We start from the raw sequence: 13,751 nt of genomic DNA, 5'->3' as shown, positions 1-13,751 counted from the left end.
TGGTTACAAACTATTCTAACACTAACTTTACAACGTGATCAGTTTATAGAAAACGTGTCTAATAATTGTGTAACTGCGGTAGGGATGTTTAAGTCACGCAAGCCTTTTACTTCTGGAGATTTAATTTACACTTCGAAAATCACAAAAGTGTTGTTCATCTGTTCATCAAGACTATCTTGCTGAACAAAAACACAGTATCATAAACTTGTGTTTGTCACAGAGAACTGTTGGCGATTCTTTATGTTCAGCTATATTAATAACTAATACAATCTCATTAATGTAAAAAATAACGACTAGAGTGAGTGACAGTGAGCGATCGAAGCACACACACACACACATCCTGCTCTTGTGCAATCACTAAAGATTCGGGGTAATATTTTACTCCACCTGACAAAGAAGTATGTGTGAGTTCTCTGGAAGTCAGAACAGGAATAGTTTCAGCCATCTGACATCATTCAAATCATCTGCAGGTCTGCCTTCAGGCAGAAACTCCTTCTGTGTGTGTGTGTGTGTGTTAATAATGCTGAATTTGTGTTCAGATTGTGTCAAAGCATGAGTCAAATGTTGTGTTTTGGATGCATACGAACATTAAAGCCAAAGGATTTGAATGTTAAAATCTTTAAGTCACACTGGTCATTATTTACTGTTAGTCATTGTTTCTTCTGTTTTTCACGATCTATGCATTTTAGGTGTTCGTAATTATGATATAAAAAGTCAAAATTATGAGAAACTAAAGAAAAAATTTATCTTATGATTATAATTTGTCATCTCTGTTATAATTTTCACTCCTTTCTGATTGATCAGCAATTAAAGAGATGGAGAGACATCATGTATTTTAAGGTAAAACAGCGTCGACTATATGATAATTACCATCTGTGAGTAAACAGCTAATGTTAGCATTCAACTGCTTCCTAGTTATTGTGACCGCTTGATACACAAAATACACGAAACGACAGAAATAGGCAGGCTAGCAGGCCATATTTCAACGTAATACAACAGATTTGATCAACCGCTAGCAAACATTAATATTCAACCGCTAACATTTACGTTTGATTACATATGTTTACGTTCAGGCGTTACGTTACCAAGTATTTTGCCTTTTTTAGATTGTTCCACCAATAGAAATACTGCCTGTCGTTTGGTTAACAGTAGGTTTGAATAGCTTGAAGTGTAAAACAAGTGTGATTGTTTTCTGATAGATGTTTCTATCGTCTAGGTTTAAACAGATGCTCTCGAGTGTGATAAAAACACAAAGTGAGGAAGGGAGGTTTCTGTGGGTCCTTCCTCTCTCTGGGCTTGATAAATGAGACACAGTGCTGAAAAAGCTCCTTCTCGACTTCATTTCAAGACAAGACACTGAAGTGATTCACATGCGCAAGTCTCGTCTCGCCCCGAGTTTGTCCCAGAGCATTTTTGCTGTGTGCCTGTTTGTCTCAGAGTGTTTGCAAACATCTTCGGAGAGAGGCGACAAAAGCATTTAGTAAATCATTGACAGGTCGAGGCATGAAAATGTAATTACTGAGAGTTCCACAGTTTTGTTTGTCCACATCAGTCACAGAATGACAGACGGTTTTTCGGGTGATGGGCCTGTTTGTTGCGGCAATCTCATCTCTGCATGCAACTCTAAAAAGAGGCATGGTTTGGTTTCCCGCTGGAGGGGGAAACAGTTATGAAATGGTATCTTCAGAGTCATCGTTTGGAAATACTTTGCTGAGAGGGTGGCTGTTTGGGCCCCGTGAAATGCCTCTATTGTCTTGCCCACAGATCCTTTTGAGTTTCTCAACTCTTGTCACTCGGAGCGATGGGAGTGTGGGAGAAAAACCAGCCAAACAAATCCTTGTTCCATCAGTCAGCGCAATCAGAGCAGAGTTAAGAGGAAAATAAAAAGAGTTTGAAGATAGATGAGGAGAAACAAAAGCAGACATGTTAGAATATTAACAAACAGTGACTTCACTGGATCTCATGAGGCTTTTTTAAGGATGATCAACATCTACACAAAGTGTTTTGAAGTCATTCTGAGTGCATTTTGAAGTAGTTTAATTAAGGGAGATCAAATGTGTCTTGTGAAGAACATTTAATTAATGGTAGTATAAGAACACGAGTATCTAGAAGATCATTTTAGTTAGTGAGGCAGTATTGTGCAAATCTATCAACATAAAGATGCTCAGTTGAGAGGATATGTGCTTAAAGTCCCCATGAAGTTGAAATCGCTTAATAAAGTGTTTTTATCGCATATGTCTTGCTCCATATCATAATAATAATAATAATAATAATAATAATAATAACTCCATATGCTTACAAGTCACCTATACAATAGTATCAGTTCCAATAATGGCCAAAGAGCTGTTTTTGAAAGTATTTTCAATGTAACTCCCTGGGAAATCCGTAAAAGTGTTGATGACTCATCCTGCACTCAGGTGCGTGTCTTCTTGGTATCTTTATTTTATGACTCTGCACAATGCATAAAAAGAATAACGTCGCCAGAGGAGTGTGTTACAAAAAACACAACTTTTTTCAGTTATTTGGGTGAAACTGGGTCATGTTTAATGCCTACAGCACCTCAACACAGATAGCTTTACTTGTTGCTAACAAACTACTGATAACCAGCAGCTTCTCATTGATAGTTATAGCTCAGAGGTGATTCATGGAGCTTCCTGTTGTAGACAGATACTAGTAGCTTTGTTGCTAAAGTAAGCGCTAACTGCTGCTAAATGTAGTTAGCTGCCATTAGCTCGGTGAGCGGTCCTTGCTGATTTAGCCGGGAGCCAATATTAGTTAGCACGCTAACATTTATATACCAATTAGCACTAAATAAGTACAGCTGGTACGGTGATACGTACCATATTGACATTTCTACAAAACGCCTCATATCATATTGACGTTACATGTTTAGAACCTGACTGTCAGGAGGTGGATGGGATGGCCAAGCCAGTGACCGCAGTTCGAGACTGCGTTTTAACATTTTGTGAAACCAGCAGATTTTTTTGGACAAGGAAGTCAGGACGTCTCGAGCCGTGTTTGTGGCGACAAAACCAGGTGTTTTCAACCCAGACTTGACCTTTTCCTAACTCTGACAAAGAGGTTTTTTTGTGCCTAAACCTATCATGACCTTTAAGGAGCCATTTGTGAGAAGTGCTGATTTTTGTGTCTCATTCCCAACTCATCAAATAACAACGCCTCAGGATTGTTGGACAGGTCGGCTGCTATCTAAAAGCATCGTTTTTGGGAGAATTGGGAATGGCATTAATGTGCGTGTACCACATTTAATGACAACAGTTAAGAAAGCATGGGAAAAGGTGGGACCAACGTTTGTTGTTTGCGATTGGACAGAACCAAAGTCCCTGGTGACAATTCAATGTAATTTTCTTTGTGCTTTAATCGTGTATTGTCCTTTAGTCCTGAGTCTCTCAAGCACGCCTTTAGGATTCAATGACATTTAATGGTCGTCAGGGGCAACTGTACTGACTAATCACAGACAAGAAGTCAGTTAAAGCCTTTTCCGTGAACATTGTTTTGAACGAAGTGTTGTGTTCTCTGTCATAGGAGCGTAATTTGACCCTCAGGACGACCATCTGAGGGAAAATAGAAGGAAATCCTTGAGTTAAAACCTTAACATGATACTTGGGAGGAAGGTTGTTTTCCAAAAAGATGTTGAGGTCATGCAAACCAAAGCAGGAATCAGGAACAGTAAAAAAAAAAAAAAAAGCTATGCGAGTCAGACTCAAACCAATCGAGTATTTGTAACACAGAGGAATGCGGAAAATCATACGAATCTGTTCGTGCAGACTCTTAACTGCTGCTAAAGATGCATCTTGGGACATTAGAAGGTCTTTTCTGCTGCTGGTCGTAAAAAGCCACTTTAAATCCACTTTGCTTCAATGTTTTTCTTGACGGGAAAGTTATCCAAACAATCTGCCACCTATTAGCTTCAACTTGTTTCGTCAAGTCAGAGCTTTATTCGATCAGCATTTTCAACCGTCTTGCCAAAATTGGCACGGACCGACGCCTCACATGTGGAGAGTACAGCTTCTAGGCATATTTTCTATCAATTAGACTTTTTTTTTTCGTGTGGTCTCATTTCTCTGCGGATTTAAAGTTGTAGCCACTGTGGAGAGGCGTCCTGAAGGAGATCTCTGAGAGGAAAATGGTGCAGTATGGCTTCTGGGTGGGGCAAAGCAAAAAGGCCGAACATTTCTTATGGTTATCACAGTGCAGACACACCTTTCGTCAGTCAGCGGACTGCTCGAGGAAGGTTGTCTGCTCTCCTTACAAAGTCTGGACGTATGCAGACACGACCATAAAAATAAACCAGGGGATTCCTTCCTCTTAAAGTTAAAATTAAGGGGAGGAGGAGGTGGAGGAGAAGAAGGGCAGGTCCCGAGCTGTGGTTTGAGGTTATCCTGAGTCATGAAGGAACGTCCTCCTCCTCTCCCCCTGGAAAAACTGACAGGGTTCAGCCACATGAAGACGGCTCAGCCCTGCCTGTCATTTAGCCAGAGACAGCTGCCGTGCAGAGGGGAAAAAACAGTTTTCATGAGTCACATGTAAAGAAGCCATACCATAGTGTTCCCTACTGTTTGTCTCAAAGGTGTTTTCTGTGTGTCTGTCGCCCACACCGGATAAAGCTGCGGCATGGTTTAAAATCAAATCACATTTTGCTTATTAGATTTCCTCTCTGAGTTTTTTTATGTGTGTGAGGCTGAAAACCTTATTTAGAGATAATTACAGAAGCCTGACTGAGATCTTATGATCTTGTGATGCAGTTAAGATGGTGTTTCTTTGTTTTTTTCTATGTATGTTTGTCTTTTTCAATGTTTCCCCCACCAGTGCTGTTACTCAGAGTCATGTGAAATGCCACTGGAACCACACCCAGAAGTCAGACAACCACCATCCCCTCTGTCGCCACAGAAATGCTCAAACACGCACACACACACACACAGTGAGAATGCAGGTACAGATATGTGCCTCGCGACTTTCCATATATTTTTCATATTTAAGTTTTAAACGCTTGCAGCTTCAAGTTGTGCCACACATGTGTTAAAAGTGTGGAAAACTAAAAATAATTCATAAAGTAATAAGCTCTCTGCCGACACCATGTGGTTGGAGGGCGAAACTGCTGTTTTAAAGATCCCCTCTGCATGTGTTCGGGTACAGTGTTGTGAATAAAAATACCCAGAAGTCATACGTGAGTAAAAACAAAGATGTTAAAATAATACTTTAGTAAACGTGAAAGTCATCCATACAACTAAAGTAAAAGTCTTAAAATATCTGATATTAACTATAATTTCATATTAAAGGTAATGTTCTGGCACTAAATGTATTAAAAATATAAGTAAAAGTAAATCCTGCATATGTTCTTATATGTATGTGTATGTATAAACCGCGTATTAAAGGCTGGCTGGTCACTCCTAACTCGTCAAAAACTGACTCTAGTTTTTGATGAGTTAGGAGCGGCACTCAAAAATAAACGTTTCTTACCAAGTGAAAGTATAACCATAGTAGTGGTAGTAGTAGTAAAGAAATTATGATAAAACATTACTTTAGCAATTCATGATGTTACAAATCTCCTAAAATCTGATTTTCAGTGAGCTCGGAGAAAATTTCAGCAAATGAATGTGAAAACAACCTTCAAGTGTTGAACTCTGCACATTCATCAGTCAACACGGTGAAGCTCACACTCAACTGCAGGAACCAGAGGAGAAACACGTGTTTGACAGCAGGGGGACAAAATGAAGGACAAAAAGAGTATGAAAAGAAAATAGAAGTTTATTGAGAATTCTGAATCCTGCTCACCCTTCCACAGTAGCAGAAAGACAACAAGAACACAGACAAACATTAGTTAAAATCTGGACACATAAATACCGCTTCTCTTGTCTCATGAAACCCCAAAACAACCTTGTTCCAGTCACACGAAAGCAAAGTGGAGAGTGAAGGGGAGGGCAGACGAGGATCTGCTCCACTGTTTCCAACGGAAAGAAGAAAAACAAAGAGCGGCTGGTGGTCTGACTGTCCCTAAACCTGAACATAAATAATGAGACTGTGCTGTGGAGAGACACCGGTAGGATCAGTGCAGTGGTGGAGTGAGCTGAAGGATTCAGATTGTCTACAGTCCTCTTTCTCTGAGTCTGCTCCTTGATCTTCACGGGCATAGTCTGACATTTTGGAAAGTACGGAGAGATAGATGAGAAGACTGACACCAGCAATCGGCTAGCTTAGCTTAGCAACAAGGCTGCTGGCCCGGCTCTGTCCAACCGTAATAAAATCTCTAAAGCTCACTGACTTCCTGCAGGCTGCTTCCACATTTCCGGACTTCGTGCTAAGCTAACCGGTTGCTCAACATCGTTTCATATCAATCTCTATTACTCTCCGCCAGAAAAGCTAATTTTTCAAAAAGTCAAGCTACTTCTTTGAAGGAACAGTCCACGGCAAAACCACAAATACATATTTTTCTCTCCCCTGTAGTGCTTTTTATCCCTCTTACTGTTTTGCTGTGAGTTGCGTTGAGTTCTAGAGATATCGAGTTTAAAGATGTCTGCCTTCTCTTGAATAAAACAGAAACTAGATGGCACTCAGCTGGTGGTGCTCAAAGTGCAAAAAAATAAAATACATTTGACGAACTCAACAGCAAAGTCTCATTTCCCGAAATCACGACCCGGTTACCCAAGATAATCCACAAGACCTCATCGTCAGCAGCTTCATAATAATTCTGAGGAAGGACGTCTACATCTGCGCTATGAGCACCACAAGCCAGGAGAAGGCAGACATCTCTTTAAAAACACCAAAACAATCTAGAAGGATTAAAAAAAAAAAAACTACAGTTAAGAGGAAAAATATATATTTTTGTTTTTGGGTGAACTGTCCCTTTAAGGGAGATGGAGCTACGAGGGAAGGGCGGTGGCACACATCTCGCAAAAAATGTAGCACAGGTTATATTTTCACCTATACAGACAGTTGTTTGACACGCGCACAGACAGCTGGAGGCTCATTACAATTGTCTGAACGATTTCGGGAGAAAGCTCATCATTAGTTTGATCTACGTTACCTCCTCTAACGGCTGAAAGAAAGAAAAAGTAACTGAAGTTGCGAGTGCCTCTGGAAAAAACAAAACAAAAACAAAAACCATCTGGGTGTTTCCTCTGAATCTTAAGGCAAATTCAACAGACAAACCTGTAAGCAAATGTAAGAAAGAAAACAAGTGACAAAGAAAAAAAAACAACCGTCCAAACTGTCTCTGCGGATGCCAGCCTGAGTGTACATGCACTGGGGGAGGAAGGGGAGGTCTTCCAATGACGGAGGGGGGTTACCGCCACCCTTTACCAAACTGGCCCAAATACAGAATACAAACAAAGCCAGGGGAAACGTTCCCTGTCGTGTCAGTTTGGTAAGGGCATGGACCACCTGTGTGTGGATGCATTTGTTTATAGTGTGTGTGAGTGTGTGTGTGTGTGTGTGTTTGTGTGGGTTTGTGATCATGGCTGTGCGTTTTTTTTATGTCTCGCTCACACTCAGAAATCTTTACACTTTTTCTTTACCCCTAATCTAAACCAAAATAATACAGTCTTCAGGGTGGGGAGGGGGCATCTGAAGAGCTTTGTTAAATGCAGGTGACCCCTCCCCCTTCTGATGATAATTCTTCCTGTCTTCTCTCTATACGAATATTCCTCCTCCTCCTCCTCTTCTTCTTCGTTGCCTTCCTTCCTCTTCCTTCGCTCTAGCGAATGGCCTTGACGGGGCTCTTGAAGCTGGAGGCCGCTTGCAGCTGCAGCTGGTAGGCCATGGGGTGGATCTTGAACCCGTACAGCCTGGAGGAAGAAGACGATGACAAACATGTGTGAGAGTTCACTTCGGTCACCGTTTATGTTGGTTCGCGCCATGATGACAAGTCCTGAGAGAATCAAAGGCTACACAAACAACACAACACAAACATGTGCACTCAAACAGGCGAGGCTGTTTACATTCGATCAGAGTTGTCTTTGCTTTCGGGGAGAGAGAAGTGATGTATGACTGCTGGTAATCACGACACCCTGAACGTCACGTCATGAGACACTTTCTGTCAACAAACGCCACTACTGAATGCAACAGGATGCAGGAAAAGAGTAAAGATCTGTCTTAAAGATTTTGTGTTCTAAAGCTTATCCTAAGCGTAAATAAATAAGTCAAAGATTGTAGTTGGAGTAAAGATAAAAGCCTGTAATCCCATTACCCGATCCCAACATTTTCCAGATTGATCTGTGAGGACTTATTCTTGGGCTTCTCATTTTTCCAGATCTGCTGCGTTTTCTCCACGTGTGAACGAGCTACTTACATCCCGTCGTTATTTCAGTCGTGGGGGACGTTAAAGTGTTTTAACTCTGCATGGCAATGCCATCTTCTGTTGCTGGTGTTCTCTGCCAGTTTCATCCAACTCCACCGCCCTGCTCTCGTCTACTTAAATGATCATCTGGTTTTTCTACTGTCTACAGCTGTCTGCCTGAATCACTGTGAATGCAGCATTAGACACAGTGTTCTGCAAGTATGATGTGCTCAGTTACATCAGAATACTATCAAAAATTAATGAAGCATCCACATTATAACACTTTATAATGTGATTGTGGTGTCCAACATTCTGACTGCAGTTAACACACTGTCATCATCCCCTTCTGCACCCTGACGACAGCGTCCAGTGTTTATCTACAGGAAGCTACATGTGAGCACGGCCTGTCGTTCTCACCTTGGGACAAACTGGTTGGCGGGCCTCTTTGGCCTGTACTCAGGGTGAACCATGAAGAGCATGTGGGGGAAGCCCGTGCCAAAATAGGCTCCATCTGTGTGGTGGTGCCTGGAGGACTTAGGTGTGTAGACATCCATACATTTAGGACAGTACAGCTTCACCATGGCCTCTCCAGGGATGTCTGACAGACCTGCGGAGGAGAAAAGATACCAGCATAGATATGAACAGAATAAAACCTACTGTGCCCATGATGCTGCCTCACTATGGATCATTGCAAATACAGTGTTAACACGTGCTGTGAACATGTTGTCCTCAAAGTTGATGTGTTGGAAGCAGGAAAAATGGGCAAGCATATGCGGATTTGAGCAAGTTTGACAAGGGCCAAATTGTGATGCCTAGATGACTGGGTACAGAGCAACTCCAAAACTGCAGCTCTTGTCGGGTGTTCCCGGTCTGCAGCGGTCAGTATCTATCAGAACTGGTCCAAGGAAGGGACAGTGGTGAACCGGCGACAGGGTCGTGGGCAACTCACTGATGCACGTGGGGAGCAAAGGCTGGCCCGTGTGGTCCAATCCAACAGACGAGTTACTGATGCTTAAATTGCTGAATAAGTTAATGCTGGTTCTGATAGAAAGGTTACAGAATACATGGTAGCAGCAAAAGGATGACTAACAATATAAGGCAGGTAATCACAATGTCATGTCATGTCTGGGTGTATATTTGAATGTAAACAAAATGGTTTCGAGAGTACCGAGAAGTTTATCAAAGGCGGGTCTGATGGGAAAAAAATTCAAAGACTATTTAAAACCGCATGGTAAAAATCATTTGTGACATCGATGGTCGAGACATGTTTTTGAATATCAGTTAAAGGACAACATTTAAATAACTGTGAACTTCTTTTACTCACCAATAGGAAGCATAGGCTGGTTCTCACAATAGACACGGGGGCAGTAGCCAAAATCTCCCTGTTGATACTTCTCCAACTGCGGGTTGTAAATCGGAACATAGAGAGTCAATAAAAATCACTCCAGGTGGCAAATACTTCTCATTTTACAACTCTGTGAAAGGAAGCTTAGAAAGCCTGCAAACCTCCCCTTTTACAGAATACACAGAGTCAGCAGACATCTCTAAACTGACATGGTGCATATAATTTTCCTCCCATCAAGAAAAAAGTAATGGAGAAACATTTTCCCCCGATGCAGGCAGAGGGTAGTGGATGTTCGCTGATGCAGCTGGCGCCTACCATCTGTGCGATGCCTCGGTTAGTGAGGATGTAGCGTGCGTGGATGAGGCCGTACAGCATCTCAGCTGCCTGCTCGATCAGGTCACTCTGGTTGGGATTGTCCTCCAGCTCCTCATCTGCACACAGAAGGAGACAGAGAGCAGCGTTGGTGCCCAACATTCTTCTGACAGTTTACAGAGATGCAAAACTGTGCTGGCAAAGATTTCGAAAAAAGGACAGGGAATACCGAAAATACAACAGAGGACTGATCTTCCGTTTATTTATTTTTAAGAAGAAGAGTGAGGACACATTGAAGTTTCCAAAACGTAAAACAACAGAAGACATGAGAGAGAATGAGAAGGAGCAGCTGAAATAACTCACATGGTTTCAAAGACGCTGTGAAAATGTACAAGGAGTTAAAGGAAGAAAGGCTGCACTGCTCTGTGTTACAGTACGTGTAAACACATGAAAAAGAGAGAAGAAACCTGCACCACAGCTGAGCAGGCTAGACGGCTCTAAAACAAACTGATGCCGAGATCAACTGTTCCCTTTTTTCTCTGTTTATTAGGTGTCATGTGCGACAGTGCTCCACATGACAGATTAAAAGAGCAGCACGTTACAGTCAGGATCACTGATCCATGTCTCTTTCAATCTTACTTTTTGATCTCTGCTACACATGTTAGCCGGTGAATGAAGATGCAGATAAAGATTTCTCTCACCGTACAGTTTTTAAAGCCATTTCAAGATCTTTCAGCCTTTTTTTGTCACCACTCCCTCCTCTTGACAGTTACCCACAGTTTTAACCAGTGCACCCAATGAAAACAAATGCACTTTGGACATTTCTGACATGTGAATACACAAAAATGTTGCACTACATTTAGCTTGCTGAAGTGTGGGAGGCATGCAAATGGTATACAGACCTGGTTCAAGGTCCAGGATCATGTCTAGGGCCTGGCGGTAGTGGGGGACCTGCTCATTGAGCCCAGTCAGGTTGAACTTGTCCTGGATGTAGTCCTCATCCACCTTGGGTTGGAGAAATTACATGAGAAACTTGATTATTCTGTAAGAACTTAAGAGTGACACATAACTCTAAAGGACAGCATAGAGTTAGATGCATCAACATACGTGTTTATCACTGTGATCATTCCTTTTGTAGATACTGGCTTCCAAATGTGATACCAACATAGAACATGGGGTTCAAAATCCACTATCACAAACTCAAGCAATCTCTTGAGGGCCGGTATGAAGAGGAGTATATTATTAGCTAAATTTGAAATGTGATTTATTTATGTAGTTGGAGCATAATCTGGTTAAGCCTAGATGGAGGATCATGTTACTGAAAGTATTCAAACTCACAAGATAGCAGCTAATCTTCTTAGCAACTGAATGGCTCAGCATAACGTCAAGCAAAGTGTAAAGTCATATTAAAAAAAAACATGATTTATTCAGACAGAAGTGCAATACAGTGGCTATAAACTCATCAATACGGCCACATGACTCCCTGCACAAACTCTGATATCACACTGTTTGTATTGACTATAAGAGATGGAAAAAATCTTAATCAGAGTAAATCATATGTTTGTTTATTTTTACTTTACACATTCATGAAGCCATTTTGTTCCCAGCTTACAGGTCACTAAGAAGATTTCCTTACCACCAGGTAAGTTGGTTCACGTGCAGGAGCTGACACATAACATACAGTGGTAGATCAGGGTTGGATCTGGCTCTGTGTGTCTGTCTAGTTAAAGCTACAGTCATGGAGACCACAACATGTCAATAAGAAGTGTAATGTGCTCTTCTCGACTTATTACTGTGGAGTTACACATGTTTTAAAATTCAGTCTTTAACTTATCTTTGATAGATCACTAGAATAACTCACCTCACAGAAAAATTCATTCCCCCTCAGTCCACAGAACCAGGAGATCCATGACACTTCTTCTGAACTGCTCATCTCTAAAGACCTACAAAAAAGAGGAAAATACTCTGTTATGATCCATACATTCATCAACTACATTGACACTTTATAACACAATACTAACCAATTTCTGGAATCAAATTCACACCTTTAAATATATCCCTTCTTGGTATTTTCTCAATGTTAGTTGTGCGAGTTTGTGAAGTTCACACACTGACATGACAAGATCAACTGTATCAGATAATAGTTATTGCCCAAAACCTGATAATGGCTAACTAGCTAACGTTAGCTAGCTAACTGGCGTTATCGTCTCACCACTGCTAGTTCCACAAATGTGCATAATACATTAGTTCAGATGTTGAATCCGTCAAAAATGTATCTTATTAGTGTTCCGCCCGGACTTAAGTATATGGTTCAGTTATCCGCGACGGCAAATGGTTAATGTAGCCGACGTTAGCTCGCTAAGCTAATTCTTTGCTAAGGCTAGCGGCTAGGGACCCAAAATGAAATTCAATATGGCGCATCGTTGCGACCAGGCCTCACAACAAAGATAAGCTCTTTCTCGGTTCCCCCCTGCCTCCGCGGTAACTTCCCGAAAACATTAAGTTGGGGTGTTCCGCTAACTTACCCGGCGTTCAACTTTTATACTCCTGAAAAATCCGGCAGATCAAAAATTTAGCAAGCTCACCGGTGTAAATAAGATGGACACCACCTCCCAGTTCACCCTGTAGGTTACGTTCTTCCTCTTCCTCCGGTGCAGGCGGACTACAGCGACCATGATGCTTTGCTGCCCTCTACTGTTTACTGTGAGCATTACACCGGATTTAGAAGTGCTACCATGTGCAGTAACATTCTTTTTAATAGAGCCTCTAATAACATAACCTATTATCATATTTAATGTATGTATCAAAGGTGCAGTATGTAGGGATTTCAGCCTACATTGACCATGATGCTTTGCTGCCCTCTACTGTTTACTGTGAGCATTACACAGGATTTAGAGGTTCTACCATGTGCCAAGTCCCATTCTTTTTAATAAGACATCTAATAACATAACCTATTATTATCATATTTAATGTATGTATTAAAGGTGCAGTATGTAGGGATTTCAGCCTACAGTAACCATGATGCTTTGCTGCCCCCTACTGTTTACTGTGAGCATTACACAGGATTTAGAGGTTCTACCATGTGCCAAGTCCCATTCTTTTTAATAAGACATCTAATAACATAACCTATTACTATCATATTTTAATGTATGTATTAAAGGTGCAGTATATAGGGATTTCAGCCTACAGTGACCATGATGCTTTGCTGCCTTCTACTGTTTACTGTGAGCATTACACAGTGATGTAGTCCTAAAACCTGGAAATCAGTTAGCTTTTTTGCACATGCAACTAAGTTAATTCGTTTTCTGTAATGGATTTTCAGTTAAATACCTGAAATAAGGTTGGTGGTTACCACATGCTTGAGATATTCATTTGGTTCAAGGATATAAAATACATCATTAAATGTCTCACAATTTAATTAATATGCGCTTACTTGTGCTAAAAACCTGGCTAAATGAGACTACGGAAGTTGTCGGGGACTTTCAATGTCATGGCACCGAATCCAGAGACTCATCTATTTGCATCTTTACAGTCGGACTTCAGTTGCCAACTCTTCTAACTCTAACTTTCCAACTTGTAGATTGCGTCTAAAGTAATTGTGTTGTGATACTCTGAGTGGTGGTTATGTTAAATTCATGCGACCGCAGTGAAGCCTTGACAAACGCTTGGCTACATGACAAATACAAGCCTATGACACGTTTTGTTCAGCAAGATAATCCCCACAGATCAACATTACTTGAGTGATTTTCAAGGTGTAAAATGCATCTCTGGTAAACAGCCTTTTTACTTCTAGAGATTTAA

At 41.2% G+C, this 13,751-nt stretch overlaps 1 protein-coding gene across 2 annotated transcripts; it reads right to left on the bottom strand.

Moving 5' to 3' along the window:
• Window positions 1-5,746: 5,746 nt before the first annotated feature.
• Window positions 5,747-12,667, bottom strand: csnk2b (casein kinase 2, beta polypeptide). 2 transcript variants are annotated; one of them, XM_030412507.1, is made up of 7 exons: window positions 12,536-12,667; window positions 11,812-11,893; window positions 10,853-10,955; window positions 9,954-10,069; window positions 9,618-9,693; window positions 8,711-8,900; window positions 5,747-7,802 (listed from the first exon to the last, which is right to left on the bottom strand). In XM_030412507.1, the coding sequence occupies exons 2-7, from the start codon at window positions 11,881-11,883 to the stop codon at window positions 7,712-7,714; spliced, it is 648 nt and encodes a 215-aa protein (XP_030268367.1). In that variant the 5' UTR covers window positions 11,884-11,893; window positions 12,536-12,667; the 3' UTR covers window positions 5,747-7,711. The 2 variants fall into 2 exon arrangements, with proteins under 2 accessions (XP_030268367.1, XP_030268366.1); XM_030412506.1 differs by having other exon boundaries at window positions 12,476-12,627.
• Between the last annotated feature and the right edge of the window lie 1,084 nt (window positions 12,668-13,751).

This window comes from Sparus aurata, chromosome 3, assembly GCF_900880675.1.
Source record: "Sparus aurata chromosome 3, fSpaAur1.1, whole genome shotgun sequence".
Taxonomy (NCBI): domain Eukaryota; kingdom Metazoa; phylum Chordata; class Actinopteri; order Spariformes; family Sparidae; genus Sparus; species Sparus aurata.
The sequence above is the reverse complement of the archived record's forward strand: the minus strand, read 5'-3'. Positions and strand labels throughout refer to the sequence as shown.

Excerpts from the sequence above, each read along its gene's own strand:
- csnk2b (XM_030412507.1), bottom strand. The coding sequence starts at position 11,883 with ATGAGCAGTTCAGAAGAAGTGTCATGGATCTCCTGGTTCTGTGGACTG. Across the intron at positions 10,070-10,852 it reads GATCCTGGACCTTGAACCAG|ATGAGGAGCTGGAGGACAAT; the intron begins GTCTGTATACCA and ends TTCTGTGTGCAG. Across the intron at positions 9,694-9,953 it reads ACCGAGGCATCGCACAGATG|TTGGAGAAGTATCAACAGGG; the intron begins GTAGGCGCCAGC and ends TACAACCCGCAG.